Below are 21,504 nucleotides of genomic sequence, written 5' to 3'. Positions count from 1 at the left end.
TATCTATCAGCATTGGTTGTGTCAACCGAGCTGGAAAATTTATTTCTTTTAAATCATCAAATCGTTCTTTAAAATCACTTAATAAAGTGTGCAGATGGTCGAAAATAACAAGTTTAGCATTATCAGTCACTTCACAAGTACAATTTGGCGTATATTTCAATGTTGTACATCTCAGGCATTTTTTTGTATGACCGATGAGTATTCCCCTTTATATGTGGAATGCCGACGTGTCTCATCTCTAAAGCGTGGTGCCCCATCTCCGAGGCGTTATGCCCCACCGTGAGAAACACTGGTTTAAAGTATGTAATTATGATATAATTTTATGTTTGGACTCTAATATTGAAGTTCAAAGAAACAAAAAAAAACAAAAAATTAAGGAAAACATTTTTTGTCAACGTTAAAATAAATACATTAAATTATTGATTATCTTAATGTAAGTTTAATTTTTATCTTTATTTAAACACTTTATATATACAAACAGTTTACATACATATGCATAAGGGCGGACAAATTACCTTCAGGCAGTTTTTTCCTACCTACCCAATCCGATTAATTTGAGAAAATCAGTTGTTTATGAACACCATCATCATCATTCCCTTTCCGCACCTAATGGTGCATAGGACACTGCATTGGTACACGAAACGCAGTGTACCTTAGTCATTTTTGTTAAATGTAGGTAAGATGACCAGTCTTACGCTTCAGGTACCAGTCCAAGGACTATGAAATATTCTAGTGCAAAAATGCCTTTTCAAATAAATATTTTATGTCAACCACGTCGGGAATTGAACCCAAAACCGACAATCGAGGTTAATGAATATATTGTAAGTACATATATTATAAAACAAAACATTTAAATATGTTCATTTATTAAATTTTAGAAATAAAATTTGACTAAATATCTACACTATACTATGAAAAGAGGAGTGGGTAGAGAGGGAAGATTGTTTATCGGAATTTGTTGTACTATTTGAATAGGTATAGCTGTTTTAACAACTCGTGAAAGTAACTAACTCTTAAAAGCCTGTGCCACAAAATTCGTTTGCATCCAGTGATGTAAGATCGTGCAACCTCAAGCAAAAGGCAGAATATTTCAAGATCAGACCTTGAAAAGAAAAACAGTGACATACTATAAAATAATTCATTTCCCACTATTAAAAAAATAGAATACAATTTAGGCCTGTTACAGCAAATTAAATCAAAAATCATAAATACGTCGGTCTTATAATAAGCGTGCACTTCTGCCTAATGCCAATAACCGACTAATTGAACAAATTTCGTCTCATTTTTTGTCTTTTTTACACAAAAACCAGCCACAGAACTGCATTTTTGTTTTCCTTGAAATGAGTTATATTCTCGTGCTCTTTTTTTACAAAAAAACAGATGGCATCACTTTCGTTCGAATAATAATTATTCTTCGCATAATTAGGATAAATATTTTTTGTATAAAAATTCAGATTCAAAAAAAAAATGTTACGTTTAAATTGACATTTTCACACCAGATTTGAAAATGTCCATTGGAACATTACAAAAAAGTTATTTTAACACAATTATAGAAATGTTTCGGTTTAAACTGCTCGTTTAAACCGCTGTTTACTGAAAAAACGATTTCTCGCGTTTTGCTGTTTATAATGTATTTTATCAGTTTGAGGGTGCTTGTATCGAATGCATTAAATGGATAAAATAAAAAAAATATTAACAATCATTCCTTAGACAATATTTAGATGTTTGGCCAACGAATATGGATGCTCAAACATAGGCATACTGATTAATTATTTCTGTAGATGGCTATACTTCTATGTTTCCTTTTTAGAAATGTTCTTTATCTCTGTTGTAACGTGTTGATAGTAACGGCTCTCTAGGGCTTTGAATCCAGTTCTTGTCTACAAAAAATCGAACAAACTCAAAACGTTGTTAATGATAATTTAATTTCCGTTTTACGTTTTTCATACAGTGTGGTTTTTCATGATTTTCGTCTTTGTTTTTTTATATTTTGTGTCTAAGTTAATTAAATGTATGTCATCTGTTGACAAGGCGTGTTGTGCCTATATAAGCAAGAATTATAGGTGTTTCAGCGGTGCTACGTTTGGCTTTATATTGTTTTGAAAACATACTATTATAAATGAAAAGATGTACGGGCATAGCTTATATCTTTACATGTGTGAATAAAATACCAAATAAACGGTGCCTTAAAACTACGGTAATTAAAAATAAAATAAAATTTTACAAACAATTCCATACTTATGAAACTAGAAATAAAAAAGGTAAGACTCGCAATGAGAATAAAAACAGAGTCTAAAAAATGGTTTTGCGTACTCGTATGTACATGAGCAAGGGTTCAAAATTGTATTGGGTGCTAAAATAAATTGTGTCCTTTTTTTTCCAAATGAATTTTAAATGAGCACCAAAAGCCAAAGTAAAAATGGTTAAAATCATAGAACATTTTCTGTTTGTTTTTATGTTACACATATTTTTAAATTCGATTACAAGCCTTCAAAATAGAATGTCAAGTAGACGAATGCGGGCGTTTTCGATTCTTCTTTTTGTTAGCTTTAAATCGAGAGAATAAACCTGCCAAAACTTCTCGCGATATTTGCGCAGTATACGGTAAAGATGCTATGAATTATCAACTAATTTGTTGTGAAATGATAAAAGAAAATACGCAACTGACTTATTCGTTTTTTTTGTGTCCTCGTGTTCTCTAGATTTATGAAAAAACGTACTCAACTTATGTTTAAAGTTTAAACCAACAGATTAGTCAATAATGTATTCTGTACACTGCGTAAATACCGCGAGAAGCTTTGGCAGCTTTATTTTCACTGTAGAACGCGAACAGAAAGGGTGGTCGGAAATGCTCGCTTTCGTCCATTTCGTCATTTTCGACTGATTTTTACTTTTTCTCTGTTATTATGATCATGTTTAAATTGACTATGTTTATTTTGTTTCGAAAATTATGTGTTTTTCAAAAATCCATAATTTTATACACGAACTAGCGGACCTGACAGACGTTGTTCTGCCCAAACGTTGCCTTGCCTGCCATGAGCTGTTTCACAAAACATATTTTCGATATTCAAATTTTCAATAAACTATATATATATATTTGACATTAAGTTCGACATTTCAATCTTTTCGTTTCGCCTTGATTGATTTGTTGTTCCCCAAAACAAAAAAAAAGTGTTATAATTCCAGCCGTATATATATTTTTTCTGTACGAATGATTAATTATTTATATTTAAATACTGAATTTAAGTAGATACCTAGGTGTTGTTTATAATTAAATTCCAAAACATAAAATATATAATTTTCAAAATAGAATTCTTTTTGCAAATATCAAACTTCGCTCTTCTCACCAACAGGAGTGCACTTATGTAGGATTACAATTTTTTCAAATGTATTGAATGTAATTTATTATTATTTTAGTATTGCTAAAAATCCAGTTAAAAGAAATAAATGGATTGAAATTATAAGGAATTTAAGTAAATAATCTGACTGAGATCCACAAAAAACAAATGCTGTTTGTGATTATTAAAAAAAAAACAGCATCCTTCCATTTCATTGTATAAGTATTCTCCTCGAATGCAACCCGGGTTGATCGATGCATAAAACATTTATACAAATTATTTCCTTTTTTAACATATTAGATTGAAGATTTTAATCTAAGAACACGCGCAGCGCAAAGATCTACATTTGTCTGAAAACCACACGTAAATCAGTTAAGCTGTTTAGGAGAAGTAAAGTGACATCACGCGTACGGAAGAACTATACATATAAATAAAGATATGATTGTATTGTAAATATTTTTATTCCATGCGTTTCTAGTTTTTTTTCTTTAAAATAATATATTATTACTCGATTCATTATATTTTTATCTTCACAAATCACTATCTTCTTTTTTGGAGCACATTTTGGTGACTTTTAAATTGAATTATGGGCTCCTAATGAGTTTTAGTTCACCGTATATTGAGAAAACAAGGATTACACAGCTATAGTCAAATACAGATGTGAATATATTAATCATAAGAAGACAATAGGCGTAATAAATTAAACCTTCATATATACTAGGTATATACCCAGAGCTAAGGGATTCAGAATAAAAGTGTTATTCCTCATTTTTCTTTTCGTTGATTTTGAACAATTTTTTTTTTAAATGGCTATGTTATAACAAAAATAAAAATATTAACAATATTTTTTGCTGGAATTAGTTTTCGTCGACGAGGATTACATTTTTATAATTTTTAACAAACATATTTTAATACAACAATAGTATAAGCATTCACTACTTTAAAGTATGCAAATAAACATTTATAATATTTTTTTATTACAAGACTCATCAAGCAAATTTATATGGCTTGCCGGTGAAGATTATTTACATAAAAACTTACAACTACACTTTTTGTATAATGATAATAATAACTGCCAACTTAACAATAATAAGTTAATTAAATGTAATGGTACTAGGGAGTTATTATTTATTTATTTATTTATTAATGAAGTCATACAGTCTTTTTATAAAACAAGGTACAAAAGAACAATTTAAAAAAGTAAGACCAATTACAGATTTCACACTAATGAATACAGGAGGAGAGGGGAAAAATAATTTAATTCTAAAAAAGTAAAAATAAAAATATTACATAAAAAGTTCATAAAAAGGAGAAGACATTGTACAGCTATTCTATTTTCCTCCCTCTCTCTGCTTCCATGAACATTTCAATTTAATTGTAAAAAATTACAACCAACAATAAATTATTCGATGCAGGTAGTAAATGTAGGTAAGTGTAAATTAAGAGTTGAAATCAAATGTTTAAAATTAAAAGTTAAAATTAAAATGAAAAGTTTAAATTAAAATTAAGTTAATAGTTTAAATTAAAAGTTAAAGTTAAGAATTAAAATTAAAAGTTGAAATTGAAAGACAAAATTAAAAATCAAAATGATTAACATATTGCAGGAGGGCTTATGGTCTGTCATTGATTGATTTAAATGGCTACTTTACAAACTGTGTAACGTTAAATATGGATGGTTAGAAGAAATTGCCATTTGGAATTATTATTAAATTTATTATTTTTCCTATGTTAAGACATCCATATTCCAAAAAAAATTGTTGTTTTTAATAAAGTTAACTAGCCAATACCTTTATTGCTGTGGGTGGAATTTATTTAACTGAATTATTTCACCAAGTAAGCAACGCCTGAAAACATTTATGAATTTTTGAATTTGTTATTAGTAATAATTCTCTAGGAGGTGATATCCTGTTTATGTCTAGAGACATTTGGACGAACTCGAAATATTGTTGATCAAATTACTGTTTCGATAACCAAAAAATGTGTTAATCCACTACGGTGTATAAAGCAAAACAGTTAATATCCTTAAAATACTATAAATTTTCAAGATGGTTCCTTTCGTAAACGGCCCGGAAACAACGTTATAAATCTTTTTAATGTTTACATTTCAGTTTTAAGCGCTTGGGTTATAATCCAAATATGAACACCCTTACTGAAAGCCAAAAATTCAGAATAAAAAAAGACCTGACTGCTTAATAGTTGAAGGTGTAAAACTGATGTTTTGTTTAAATAATTTAGGGACACAGTAACGTTATGGAGATTTATGTAAAATCCTAAACACAGTTTTGCCAACATCTGAATTAATTCTAAATTTTGTAGGTTTACTGCTAACATAAACTTGGTTGAAATGTGTAATTTTGTTGGTCTGTGATTATACCTATTCATTCAGTTTATCGAGCAATCAAAACACAAATATTCGAAACAACTCGTGTCAAAGATCAGTGGACTGTTTTTGAGTGTTTCAACTCAAATAAACTCAGTAGTAGAATATTGCTTGCTTACCTACGTTATTTTTCTGGCTTTCCACGGTGACGACTTTTTCACAGCTTTCTAAGGGTGTGAACCCGGCCGCAAAAGTATTATCCCTGAAGAGACAGACTTCAGTATTTTACAGCACAGTATATTGATGATGTTGGTTGTACCATCATCAAACATTTTCTCCCTCAAAGGCCTGGCGCTGCCAGTGACAAACAGCATAGAAAATTCTCGATAATTTCAATAATCAGAATGAGACAAGAACCCCTGACTCTATTTTGTACTTCGCGGTTGATAGTAATTTCATAAGACGTAGATCTTGGATCTTGGTAGCAGGTGGCGGGCTGCAGATTTAGAGAAGGAAGAACGATCAGTGCGTCGGTGCCTTGATATGCTTACCTACGTGACTGATCTTTTGTGTTGCCTGCCCACCTGTTGTGTGTCGTGTTTGTTGACTATGCTTGACGGTTGGCGGTACCGACTTTTGAGGCACCACCGTTATTTGTCTTGGCTTTTTATTTTTATTGTTATGTTTCTATTTTTGTTACTGTATATTATTTTTTTCGTTATAATGAATGTTTATACTGGACTTAGTCAGTAAATCTGTTTTTTTTTTTTAAAGTTTGTCCTACACTGCAACATTTTATTATTCCTGATCTAGCAACTGCAGCGCATGACGCATAACTTATCATGTGTGCATTGTGTAAAATGGTCTATGTATAATAGGAAAAACACACATTTGTTCCATTCTTAAAGTAATAAGGGTCTATAAAATAATGTCGCGTAAAAAAAAAAATTTGCTACGTATTAGCAGCATAAAAAATATTTTTAAATTTGTATTGTTGAATTCCCACAAAAAACAGTCGTTGCATTGGCCACGCCCTTAATGCGTAACGATTCATGTTTATTTTTAACTTTGTTCCAAACCATTCAATTTTTTATAGAACATTGTCACGAATCTTGACTTCACAATTATCAATGCCAAACATGTCGCGTTTTTCTAGTGACATATTTTTTCATACATTATTTTTTAAAATTATATTTGAAAATATTTCTCCTCAATATCCATATGAATTTGTAAAATACAAATTATTATTCTTCATCCATTTTATTATTTTTTATCGGTATTCCCTATTGTGATGTTTCCCTATTGTTCACGTATACCGTTCTTTTTAATTCGACCAGTAGCAATAGTCCTAGCCTAATAATGAGTGCCACTAATTCTAAAGTATATAAACGGAGTCATATAATAATAAAGGTAGATAACAGTTATAGTTGTTTAACGTGTATTTTTCGATTGTTATAGCCATGAAAGCGGCCATTTTGATTCAGCGTTGGTACAGAAGATACCTTGCGCGAATGGAGGTGCGAAGGAGATACACGTGGACCATTTTTCAAAGCATTGAATACGCTGGGGAACATGACCAAGTGAAGGTGAGTGCTCATTTTATTATATTTTGGCCCAAAAGGCCCATTTACAAGGTACTATAATGTTTGAATACGAATGCGTAAGGTAGAGGCACCAATAATCAGTGAAAATTACACCCATTGTAGATAATGCATACTAAGTTTGTACTCTGCGATAACTACCGTTTATCAGATCTGCGCAGTGGAATTTTGCGACACATGGAAATGGATAAATTTAGTATTTTTGCACCAATTGCCGGATTTTTTTTACGAGTGTTTATATTCACACATTATGAATGATGCCTCTATAAAAAAAACATTAATATCCGGTGGCAAGAGACAAACTCGGTCAGACGGATTCAAACGTGAATTCGACGTTTTCATCTGTAATGGCCGTTACGCCGGTCAGAGAAAACTGCCGGAGCCAGCGGTGGTTGGTGAGGAGAGAAGGCATCGCGGGCGGTAGAACCATCTAGAAACTTTGTACGTTAGTCTAGCGCAAGGAGAGGCGAGACAAAGTGAGACGCGGATAAAATACCACGTAGGACATAGATTCTTTGCGCGTACTATTGAAATTTACTTTCTTTTTAAAATTTATAAAATAGTCAAAGCAATGGTCTCATTACAATTTTAGTGTAAAAATATTTAAATGTAATTTAGCGAATATAAGAAAATACTTTTAATCATCTGGATGGTTTGTTTTAAACTCTACCTTAAATTATAGAAAAAAACAGAAAAAGTTCAAATTGCATGCCAAAACACTGTAATAATTAAAATGTTTTGAAATCAACACTCAGATTTATTTATAAATCTTTAATATATTGTATAATGTACTTTAATAGATAGTGAGAATGTTTTTTTTTTTATCTTAACTAAAGGCCGGAATGATGTCATACACTATCGGATAACCAAAGCATCAAATAATCACATTTTGCTATTGTATATGTATGTAATTTGCAAATTTGTGCAGTATTTAAGAGTTTTTTTTACTACGTACTAGAGATGGGTGTTCCGGTTATTTAAAAAAGTTGAAATTTTAAATATCCGTTTTGTCCACGCACCTTTAAACTGTTATTTTTTATGCATTCACTTTGTTAGAAAATTTCAACTGTTTTCAAAAATAATTTTTAATATTTTTTTTTTACTCGGTCACCAACAGCATGTTTTGTAATGAAACATTTCCAACGGTTTTGGAAAAGTAACAGTTTGAAAAAACTGTTTTAGCTTATTTTTTCATCTCTACTACGTACTAGGAGCGCAACGATGATCCGTGATTTTAGAATGAAGTAAAAAACGTGTCTTTAACGTTTTTATTGTAAAAAGTGCAAACAATTTTAATAACCTACAACAAAAAGGCTTTACAAGTTATTTTAATCTATGTTTTCATACAGTTTTATTTTCTAATCGATACAAAACAAATATAAAAAGTGGTTTATATTTATGTTTAAATTTAATGAAGTAAAATTTTCTAATTTATTCAACATTTTTTTCTTCCCTTGATTCTAATACAAATGAAACGGTGACATAAAACACATTACGTTTTTGAGAGCATAAACAACGCAATAAACATAAATTATCGTTTTATTCAAAAAGACGAAAAGAAATTATTTAATCTTACATAAATTCCCAGCCATTTAGATTTATAGTATCTTGAAACCAGCTGTTACCGCAAAGTGGCCAAAAATTTTTTTTAAATTACGGCAATGTGGTCTGACCTCAAATTAAAGTGTTCGGCCCGCTCACCCAAAAGGTATCAGGCAAGGGTTGTATGCTAACTCTTCAGGATATAATGCCCCGTGGGCTTTGGTCTATCCAGAGGCTTGTAATAAAGATATACCGAAAGGCATAAACTTTCTGTCTAGGATCTCATTCAGTTTTCCAGATGGAGTCATAAACTGTACTCGGAAATATTTTTACCGCTTGTTTTATTCTGGCAACATGCTGTTTCAGTCCTTTGTTTGTCCGCATAAAAAAATCGAGACGTAATAATATGCCTCAATTTATTGCAACAGAGAGGGAAAACACCTTTGAGAAGGGAATATGGAAGTCTATGGAAGAACAGGGTTTATGACCTATCAGTGGTCACTTTACGCACTGTGTAACATTCACCATTCTGCCTAAATTTAAATATTTGCCTTTCCTCGAACCCTCCATCTGTTGACTTTTGTGAAGTAAAAGAGCTGAAACCTTTATCATGTGTGTGTGAATTATCCGGCTGAACCAATTCACCTACAACGCAACGCCTGCAAACATTTTTTTCAGTTTTTATACTTCTCCTTACACCAGTTAGTTTATTCAACAATGTTTTGAGTATGTCCAAATGCTGGGAGACTGGCTGGGTTTTCTCCCCAGGCAGTTATGTAAATCTAAATTTAATGCAACAGAGATGGAAAACACATTGGAGAAGCTAATATGGAAATCTAGGCATTTACACAGTGTGTGAAGTGGCCATTTATACCAGCCAATGACAGGTCATAAGCCCTGAAAATGTCTAGACTTCCATATTCCCTTCTTAAAGGTGGTATCCCTCTATGTTGCAATAAATTTCGACCCAAATAACTCGCCAGGGAGGAAATCCAGCCTGTCTGCAAGTATTTGGACATACTCAGATTGTTGTAATAATATATTTCAATAAACAGGTGTATCATGAAATCATTAGTTGAAGTTATTGATCACAAAGTAATACCACAAAACGAACGAGAAAGTATACATACATTTAACTTTAAAATTTAAAATAATTATCCTGGTAATTTTATTTCAGATCTTTTTCAAAAAATAAATATGGCATTTTTGCAATACTTTTTTCAATGTTTTTAATATGGCAAATTAAATAACGATATACTCCATTCCCTTTCCGAAAAGTGCATAGGGTACTGTATTGGTACTTCAATCGCAGCGTCTTGATCATTTTTGTTACACGAAGGTAAGATGATCAGTCTGACGCTTCACGTGCCAGTCAAGGGACTGTGAAAATGTTTTGTATGAAAACCCCTTTTAAAATAAATATTTTCGGCAATCGAACCCGAGATGGTAGGCAAACGCCCAGACCGCTACACCACGAGCCCGACTTACTTAAAGGTTCAATTTTAGCACGAGCTACCCAAGCATGATAAAATCAGATTTCGTTATTGTATTTCCAAAGGAAGTCGAACACAAACCCTCGTGGGTCAACCGACTGCCTTAACCATTACACCTAGCGGGCAACTTATATTACAATAAATTCACAGTGAAGCCAAAAATTTAATATTATATGTATTACAATTTTCATTCGTAGAAATTTGAGGAGTTAAAATAAATGAAAAATAATAACTGCGTAATTTGATCAATAATGCCATACACACGCAACGAGAGAGAAAATAAGATAAAATTATTATTTAGGAAAAAAAAATTGGTCTCAAAACTTACTGTACAAGAATAAAAAAATATGCAATTAAAAATAAAGAAACGGAAAGCTTTAAAATATTTCAAATTAATTTGAAAAATATACGTTCGATTTTGATACAAAATGTTATTAAATGTTTATATTAGTTCTATGTAAAGCATGAAGAAGTATAAGCTTGTATCAAAATGTTGTCATATACGTAATGTGTAAAATATAGTCAAACGTATTTTTCGTTATTGTAATTGCATATAAAATAATGTTCCCGATACAATTTATACAAGTTATAAAACATAAGATAGATAGATCGTCGACAAATACTTTATGGCAGAAATAAAATGAAGTTACATTTAAAAAGAATTCAGAATAACGCCAAGGGCAGAAGGAGAAACTAGGGGTAGGGTAAATAGTATTATGGCGACTGGCGACCCTTCGGGTTTGTCATAAAGAAGAAAATTGGACACGATCCTAACGTGTCCTTTCTTTAGAAATTCCGTTTGTTCGCTGATAAACCTTTTGATTGTGTCCTCTACAGCCTAACGTGATAATGTTATCCTTTGTATAAATATCCAGTACATTATATAGCAAAGTAGCCCCGAAGGAATGTCCCCTAAATCAGTATTTTATCAAATTTACGCCGGATGTCGTAGAAGAACCGTTTAAGGCATTTGTGAAGAAACGATGAAAAGCTTCGAGTAAAACAATTAAAAATACAAGACAAAGAATAAGTGATTTCAGGAATATGGTACTAAAGTCTACTGATTATTTATAAAATAGTATATTATTTATTAATGGCGTTTGGGTGCTTTAAAAAAACAAAATGGAGGTTTTAATACAACATTGTAAGTAAACTATATATTTAGTAATTATATAATATTGCTACAATACCTCTCCAATGAAGTGAGATGCTCATGTTTCGAAAGGGAAAATAAATGGCTAAAATATGTGAATAAGTTGGTACAATGAAAGTAAATTAAACATTTAAATGAAATACGATGAAAGATACCACTTACTTCAATAATATTGTACTGATTAGTAGTTTTTTTCTCATTCTGGATGGATTTAATATATGGATTCTCATTATTCTCTTAATTCTTTTTTCTACTAACAGTTCAGTCAAAGCAAAATTCTTGCAATTTGTTTTTGTATTTCTTTTATAAGTATATTTTTTAAAACTAAGTACCAACTTAGAGCCACTTGGTGATGATTGATTTACAAAAGAATTGGACTATCCATCACGTTTGAGACGTCAAATTTCAAAACAGAATAATAACTTAGAAGTTCACGGTGAAGATAAATTCGCAAAGTTTAACGTCTCTCAACCCTTTAAAACTTTTGAAATTTCGAGTAACGGCCATATCTTTCCAGACGTATTTTTAGTTTCACAACATGCTATAAACATGCCGAGTGAAAATAATTAAACGAGCCGTTTTACGTAAAAACGATGAGTTTTATGAAAAGAGCGATTTCTTGAAGAAAATCATTCTTTTCTTAACTCTTAATTTCTACTGAATCTTTCTTACTTTAAAAGTTCAACGTAAACGTGAATAAAAGTTTCATTAAAATGTCGATTATTATTGCTTTGTTTATAATTGAAAAAATATTTAGTTTTACTTAACATATTACATTACTTTACATTTTGTAAAAAATATTCCCAATCAGCTAAAGTGCTGGTATGAGGGAATATAAATAAATTATGACATTATTAAAAGTCGATAAAATAACATCGTAAAGTAAGAACAGTTTTTTATGTGTTTTTTAAGAACTGTATGTTTTGTATTTCTTTTGGGCAGTTCTCATAAACTTGGTATAAAGTTACGCCTGTAGTTTCTCGGTCTTTCTCTATTTCTGCATCCATCAACATTCGCATTGTGAATATTCCTAGCCGTTTATTTGCTGTCCGTTCGCTCTACATGTCCAAACCAGCGCAGAGCTCTAGAGCGCAGAGAAAATTAATTATCAGTCATAATATTTAACATTAAGATTACTTTAAACAGATAATGTGGTAATAATTTTATTAATAATCGCGATACGTTGCGGAGGAATTTTACAATCACCTTGTAAAAAAATGATTTAAAGCAACGTAGCCTCCCAGTACATCCATTTACAAGCGCTGTCATGCGCGTACTGATCGGCGAGTGCTTGCTATTGGCAGGTTGGGTATTGATTTTAAAGAACGATCGCGGATCGCGATGGAACCAAATTCGAAATTCCGCTTCAGCACCGTACTAAACGCGCAGTCGGGGTGCAGGCGCAGATTTAAATTCTCACTAGGCAACGGACGCAATCAAAACATACCTACACATTATTTCCCATGTAATTTAGATGCGATGCGAACGCCGTGGCCACGCCGTGCCATGATTTTGGTATTTTGGCGCTGAAAATAATATTATAATTATTATTTTGTGATAGAGTAGGAATACAAAATAAAATTTAGAGTTTAATTCAAATATTACATCAATATAATTTAGACTTGTAATAAGAAAAAAGTTTCTAATCTACTTTATATGTTGATTTTACGTGCTTAAATAATGACAAATTCTTTTTCGTTTAAAAGTTAAGTTTTTTAACAAATCAAATATAATGCTACAAAATACTTCGCAGTTATTTACTTTAGTATATAAAGTGAAGTTGGTTGATTTGTTATTATAATTTATTACTAGTTGTGTAAAATTATTGTTATTATTTCTAATCATGTGTACATAGTATTAAGTTTGTCTTTAATTTCTTAAGGGCAGTATATATTATTATGTACCAATTACTATATTAATTGCTTCCCTAATAAAAAACCCCACCGCACGCCTCTGGTATCCACCCACCCTTATTTTAATAGACCGAGTGGATTGGCACGATGCGTGTGAAACGGGGCCATATATGATAGACACGATCAATTATTTTAAGAATAATAATATTGAAGATTGAATGACACTGGTTGTAGTTAATTAACTTATGAAACATGGAATGGTATGCTGCTAATTTCTATGTCCATGGATACATTGAATACACGTGAATTGAGGTGTCTGTAAAAGAAGGTTTTATATGGATTTGAAAATTATGTTTGCTCTCGAATGTTCGACTAATAGATTGGACTAAGAAATTTTTGCTTCTATCTTTTTTGATCTCAAATGTGAATGAATTTTTATATGAAGTGAATTTGAAAAACTAATTAATGAGTCCAGGGTTTCTATTTGTCCCTTTCCAACTAATTAAAATATTTCCGACAAATCTATCATAAAAAATAAATTATTTTTTTAAATTTAGGTTTAAATAATTTATTTTCTTGGTCCTCCATAAAATAATTTGCAAGTAAAGGGCTTAATTGGCTACCCATTTTAAGGCCTTCTAATTGGTGGTAATATTTTTTTTCAAATCTGAAATAATTAGTTTCAACACAAAATTTAAATGATTCTATTGCATAAGCGATTCTTGTTTGAATATTTATCTTTTCTAGTATGATATCAACTAGTTTTATACATTCATTTATTGGTACATAATTAAAAACTCTAATTAGATATGGTGATAATAGTTGACAATTTGTTGGCAAAGTGACGTGTTTGATTTTTTTCTATGAGATCAAGAAAATTTAGAATGCAGCGTTTTGGATGAAAGTTTGTATATGAAAGAAATATCGAATTTCGTTTGTTGGCAAGTTTTGTTGTCGGAGTGTTGACAAATGAGACTACTGGGCATGTTCGGTTTGTGAATTTTTGGTTGCCCATATAAGGTGAGTGATCTAGGATTAATTATTAAAACGGATCGTATTTCAGAAAGATTTCGTAAGCATTGTTTATCATTTTTTTATTTTTTTTGTTAATTTATTTGATGGATATTTAAGGAGGACAAAATTTTTTTCTGGGTTATGTAAATCATTTACTTTTTCAATTTATAGCTGTCTGTTTATTATGACAATGTATTTTCCTTTATTTGCATATCTACAGGCGATATTATTTTTTGTTAATTAATTTTGAATGTTTTTCATAATGCGTGTTTCAGATTCGTTGTGTACGTTTTTGGTTCTATGTTATTTTAAAAAAATTGAGAAATAAGGTGTATAGTTTTAAAATTATTTTGTTGTTTTGAGTTTTGAATAAATTATTTCTGTGTCGATAGCTAATGATTCGATTTGATGTTTTTTTTTTCATTTTGTGGGATATCGTATTGAAATCCTTTGTTTTATAATTTTATTTCGTCTTTTTCCAAATTGGTATTAGATAGGTTTACCGTTTTATCATAAAATATTTAAGTTTGTTTGATAATGTCCTAACAAAATGAAACGCGTCACATTAAACACTCTTGTATATTCTATAAAAGTAGAATTAATTTTTTTTACAATGTATTTTTTTATACCTTACCAAAATTCATAGTAGTTGTCGAAAATATTAGTTAATTAAGCGCGATTTGCAGCGCCACGCTGCGCCGGTAACAATGCAGGAACGGGCGGGCTAAATAAAGATAACATAACGTATTAATAAAAGCTTTAATAAGCTGTACTATAGTAATATCAATGTTGGTGGCTAATTTTATTTAAGAACAATAAGAAAAAAATGCAACGTTTATAAAGTAAAGACAAAACGAGTTGTCTTACTTTTTGAATGGACCCATTTTAAGTAATTTGGAGAAAACGCAACAATTATTTAACTAAACTTTTTTGGGTACAAATAGTCCGGAAAATTTGTAAAAAATCCTCCGTTCAAAAGTTGTCTAACAGATAAAAGAGACTGAATCAACTAATGAACCAGAATATAAATTTCTCGTTTGAAACCAGAACTGTAAAGAATATTATGCTTTCTTTATACCGAGCTGACAGACATTGATAGAAAGTTCGCCGAATTTGCTTCAAATATCGCCTCCTAACGCAAAGTTCCCAGCAAATTGAATTATATTTAAAGAGATCCAGAGAGTTCTCCCCTAGAGGACGAATATCAGCTCATTGTCGGCCTCTAGAACGGCCTCAGTTATATTCGATTATGAGAGCGAAATTACGAAATATCAAAGACAAGAGTGGTGAATCTCAATAATAATTGTTTGAGAGTTGATTGTGTGATGAAAGATTTCAGGGAAAATTGTCAATTGCATGTCTTTTTGCGTTCTAGCTAAAATAAAACATCAAACAAAAAAAATATGGGTTCAGTAGATATTTCAGTTCATTAGGCATAATACTGTATTTGAAGTTTTAAAAAAGGTTATCAGTAGCTGGATATAATTTATCAACTTACATTTTCCATAAGTAAAATCATCTTTTTTATTCTTAGTTTATAAACTAAAGTAAAATAATTTATTTTTCAAAGCCATTAAGATATTTTTCTTAATATTTTTATGATAAAATTTAAAGGTTGCGTATTTATTCAGATATTTGTGCAAAAAAAAATGAACCCACTAATTCTTCAACCACTACAATATATTTCGTACAATATATTTCATACAATAAATTTAAAAAATATGTTTTTTTAATTATTACTAACCCACTAATTAATATAACCACGATTTTTCTCGTAATTTCAAGTAAACCTTACCACTTAAGAAAAAAATTAAACCACATATTAAGGTATGCTAGATTATTTTTAATGAAATATTTTGCCTGTCAGTACCTCCAAAAATGATAAAATATTGAATCATCACACAGCCATTCCTGTCCGCTGTTGAACATAAGCTTCCCCAATACTCCTCCATCCGCCCCTGTCTCACGCTTTCTGTATCCAGTCACTGGCAATTCTCTTTAAGTTATCTGACCTTTGTGTGGGGGCTCTTTTTCTACTTCTATTGTCCTCACAAAGTCTCCACTCAACTCCCCATTAGTTCATCTTTGGTCTTTTAACCTGGCAACACGTCCCGCTAATGACCATTTAAGCTAAGCTAATCTTCCGATTACGTCCGTTACTCCCAACCTTTTCCGTAAATCAGTGATTCTTACCCGGTCAGAGAGTTTTATATGTAGCATGGCTCTTTCGTGTTTTCTCTGTGCTGCTCGGAGCTTCCTCATAGTCAATTCGGTGAGAGTAAGTGTTTCTGCTCCATACATCAATACATATATGAGGGAGAGATGGGGGTCTTTTTGACTCCCCGAGTGATGCATGGCCAGCATTACTTAGTAATGTCAATGCAACGGTCGGAGATTAATCTGTACCCGATTATTTATCCACACCTCCTTGACTTCGGTCTCCCATGGAAATTGCGCGATAAGTAAGAGATCGAGTAATAAAGTGGATAATATTGATGCATAGGCAAACGTGGAAGGACCCCTCGCCAACCCGTCTGGCAAGCACGGCGTTGTAGTGCCAACCACCCGGCATATAAAATGTCTGATAATAAAAATAGACTATTCCAGGTGAGAAGAACGAGAGGTCCAGAATCTCAGACTGAATTTTCTGTCTGATTGTGCGACACACCAGCGAACGAAAACCCATAAGTTTAACATAGCTACCTTAAATGGCCAAACATTGACATCCGACACAAAACTTATGGAATTAGAGGAAAAGTGAAGAAAGATAAAATATGATTTTTTTGGAATTTTTAGAAAAAAAAAGAGATGAATCATGAATTACAATAAATTCGAAAAATATCGAGTACCTTGAGACAAATATATAAAACATTCAATTGAGAGAAAGGCATATGATCTTAATAGATTACTAAGCAAGACAAACGTGTTATTTTAATAAGATGAAAAGAGACAGTGAATATCAAGCAATTATTTCCTAACCTCAGGTAACCACACACTGACTTGATTGAGTTTTTTCACACATTATTTTTAAAGGTTTCTCAGGCTTTTTCGGATGACACATTCCACCCTACTTGCTAAAAAAATATTCTGGATTTTTCTAAAAATCTTAACAACACGTGTTTAGCCTTTCGCTCCAGACTTTCATATTTCCAGAAAAACGGAAACTGACGAAAGTCGCTCCAAATCACAAAAAGGGCACTAAATCAGTTATTGAAAATTACAGACCAGTAGCTGTATTATAAGCTCCTGCAAAAGTTTTCAAGATGATTGAAATGTTTCTTTTTTGGGTGATACCGTGTGTGTTGGATTAGTTTCGACGTTTCGGCTACCATTGCAGGAACCATCTTCAAGGTAAACTGAGTGTTTTGTAGAAAAAGGTGTGTATTTAAGTACAAGTAATTTGTACCGTGATGCAGTCGGCTGTAGGCATATTACTATTCATTTTTGTAGTATGTAGTGCTTGGACCATGTCGAGTTTAATTTAAGCCCGTCGTATTTGTTTATGTTATTTGGGTGTCTGTGTATTTCAATTGCCTCTTTTATTATTCGTGCACTGCAATTACTGGGTTTATGCAAAATTTTTGGTTCAAATGCGAAAAAATGTTCGATGGCTATAAAGTGTTCCGCTATTGCAGATTTGTCAGGATGCCCAAGTTAACACTTTTTTTTGTGTTCGTCAATCATTTTCTTTGCTGTGCGCCCTGTTTGTCCATGTACATTTCATCATATCCCTGGCAACTTAGTTTATAATGCAATGGTAGCTGAAACGTCGGAACAAATCCAACACACGCGGTATTTTTTATGTTATTTTATATGGGAAATCAACAGTTATACATACATAAACTCAGAACTAATAACAGATTTCTACAAAGTATACAAAGTTCGTAAAGAAAATATATTACAAATTGAATAATAAAATATAAAAAATGTTATTTTCATGTATTCGTAAATATTTTTTAAGATTTTTTTTTATTTTTAAGAACAGTAAGTTATTGTAAATTGGGCGGGAGTAGGACGAGAATGCTTAAAGAGAGGATAAAGAGGGGAAGAAAGATGTAAATATTTATTATTATAATGTCTACTAAGTTACATTATGCATTTTTAATGTAAATTTTAAATCTGATAGAGTAATATTTGTGTAATCTTTATCTTTAAATTTTGTATTGTACACTGAAAAAGTCCTAACCAAATCACCCAAAAAAGAAACATATTGATAACAGTGACCGTGAAAACCTTCGCACCTATTTAAGATGATTAAAGTCTTCCATATCTTTAATCCAGTCAAAAATGCTAAATCGAATTACCAACATGGATTAAGACCAACTAGATCTCCAGCAAAGAATTTCTTAAATATTTCAAACCATATTCGAAATTGTTGGAAAAATTTTCACGTCTCGATGTTGTATCTACTGACTTTGAAAAGGTTTTTGATGATAAACTCATGTGCCTACGTCAACTAATTGCTCATCCCAACTCAACACAGGACCCATGGAGTTGAATACAATAATTTAGTTAATTTAATGAATTAATGGGTGAACAATATATTATAGGCCTCGGCCTACATATATCTTAACCTCGTGGGGTAACGGTCAGCGCGTTTGCCTGCCATGCAAGAGATCTCGGATTCAATTTCTGACATGGTTTAAATGAAATATTTATTTTAAAGGGTGATTTTACACTAAAATATTTCACTGTCCTTGGATTGTTACCTGCAGAGTAAGACTTATCTCCTTACCTTCACATAACAAAGAAATATCAAGAAGCGCTGCAATTGGTGCAATAATGCAGTGCCCTATGCACCATTATATGTGGAAAGGGAGTGATGATGACTGTATTTTGAAAAAGTTTCATTATTCTTGAACTTTGAACATTTTCTACCACCTACATTGTCAGCCAGTTGCAAACATTTTTCATAATTAAGTTAGCACTTATGGAGTTTTTTACCTTCAGGAAGATGATTAAGGAATTTAAGAACCAGGAAGGTAAAGTTGCTTTGAGCTAGCTTTGAGTGAATGGTTGGATTAATCTAATTTATCCTTCCCGCAGATATATTTTAGTTAGGTAATCAATTAATTCCTTAATCTGTTAAATATTTTCGTGTATATACTCGACTCAAGTAAACAAAGGCATAATAATTATTAACTTATTCGAACACAAATAAACTAATATTGAAGTGATACAATATTGTTTATATTATAAAACATTATATCCGTTAAAATTGTTTTGTGATTAGATGTTGACTGAAATAAGTTTATCAAAAGGATACTTCTACTTTGGTATTTGTGTTGAAAGAATGTTTAAAATGGAATCCTATCGAAATTTATTATTATGACAAAATTATTATGGAATTTTCAAATTTGTTGAAATTTGTAACAAAACCTGCGAGTATTATTTATATCCAAAACGTTAATTGTGTGGTTAAACACTTTAACTAATGTTAGTAAATATAAGTATTTACCTACTATCTGACTTTTTCGAAAGACATATTTTATTTTATTTTATTAACATAAACGGCAAATCTGCCTTTTAAAAACATTTATAATATTAACATATTTGGCTTAATATATATTTTTTTAAAACATGAATTTCCTTATACCCAAGATTTATAAAAAAAAAATTAAACCAAAAACCATATGCCACCTTTTTACTGATATTATAGAGACAAAAACAACGTTTTGCAATACGACAGATAAAATAATAAATGTAGTCATTATAATTATAACACTTTATTTATATTAAAATTGACATTATTTTAATAAAAAAAGGAAATTTTTTAAGTATTTTTTCTTTTAATTTATTCAATTTGATAGGTCAAAAAACCTAACATTTCAAAAGTAATTCTTAACTGAACGTAGTTATACAGAAAGCAGACAGTCATAGAAAAGTGAAACTGAGATAATAACACATTTGTAAAAATATTGAATAATCAAATTTACACAACAGATGGAATGTTTTTGACTTTGACAAATGATAAACCATGATTACATTAGTTTTTTTTAATATTATTAACAAGAATCTTATTACGTATTTACCAGTTTTAATAACTTTTCAAGTACCGTAAGATTTTTCTAGTGCTGTGGGTGTTTTTTGCAAATTGAGAAATGCCATTTTTGTGATCGGCATTATTTTCGAAAGGTTATTATTACAGTTTTTTGCATGAAAGCGGCCTGGCTGTTTTTAATTGAATTTAGAATTTTTTTCAAAAACAATACAAAAAAAACCACAAGGACTGGCTGCTTTCTGCATAACTACGTTCAACTCTCATGTCTCTTTAGATGGGAATACCGGATGCCTTGTAAAGTAAGCAATTAATCTCGCGACACATCCGCAATATGGCGGTTTCCAAAGTTTAGTGTTTAAGATGCTTGACTCACGCCTGGTAGGTTTCGGGTTCGATTCCCGGTGAGAACATAAACATTTGATGTGATTATTCTCAAGTCTGGGAGTTCTGTGTTGTAATTTACCACTGTATCGGGCCTTTTGGCCTGTTGTATGTATATCTTATTAGCCATCCAAATCGTCTCTAAAATTTGTTCTTTATAAAACTCGTATTACATGGGTCAGATAATTGTTCCAGATCTTGTGCAAGATTTTACCCAATTATTGCGTCGTGTCCAGATTCAGAACATTAAAAAAATGTAGGGTGGGTGCTTAGTAACTGAAAACTCTGAATCTAATGGTGGAAAATAAGTTAAAATTATAATTTATCTCATAAAATGGACACTTTGCTTGTCTGCTGTTTTTTTTAAACGAACGCATTTTCCATTCATTTATTTATTTTTTACAATTAGATTTATAATCTCTTATTACTATGGCTCCCACCCATTCTTATTTATTTCGACAATCCCCTTTCCTATTTTTACCACACCTTATGACTTATCACGGTTACGAAATCTCCCAGGGGTGGTATTTTAAACACAAAAACGCGCGTAGAAAACGCACTTTGAACGCGTATTTACATACTAAATACGCGCTAACCTCTTTTAGCGATCTCTTTAATTGTTATTATGTTTAGAATACCAGTCCAGGGTCGCGATTGTAAATTGGTATCTTCATCGGTATATACCGAGACGGTATTAACTAATGTCGATATTTTTGTATGAAATTGTAAATATTTGTATGAAAATTCACTTATTTTCACGAAAACTCACAAAACTATCTTCGTCGGTAACAGGTTTTTAAAAATGATT

The 21,504-nt window shown here is 31.3% G+C and overlaps 1 protein-coding gene across 2 annotated transcripts in view; it reads left to right on the top strand.

Moving 5' to 3' along the window:
• rdgC (retinal degeneration C) overlaps positions 1 to 21,504 on the top strand; it is a 401,333-nt gene that overhangs the window by 183,938 nt on the left and 195,891 nt on the right. For both annotated transcript variants that reach the window (XM_088237799.1, XM_088237800.1), the window contains one exon: positions 7,117 to 7,244. In XM_088237799.1, coding sequence (XP_088093925.1) covers positions 7,117 to 7,244 — 128 coding nt within the window. The remainder of the gene's footprint in view (positions 1 to 7,116; positions 7,245 to 21,504) is intronic.

The sequence above is a fragment of the Micrasema longulum genome, unplaced genomic scaffold (genome assembly GCF_059751315.1).
Source record: "Micrasema longulum isolate JH-2025_06_02 unplaced genomic scaffold, ASM5975131v1 h1tg001792l, whole genome shotgun sequence".
In the NCBI taxonomy this organism is placed as follows: Eukaryota; Metazoa; Arthropoda; class Insecta; order Trichoptera; family Brachycentridae; genus Micrasema; species Micrasema longulum.
Note: the sequence above shows the minus strand (reverse complement) of the source record. Positions and strands in the feature narration are given on the sequence as shown.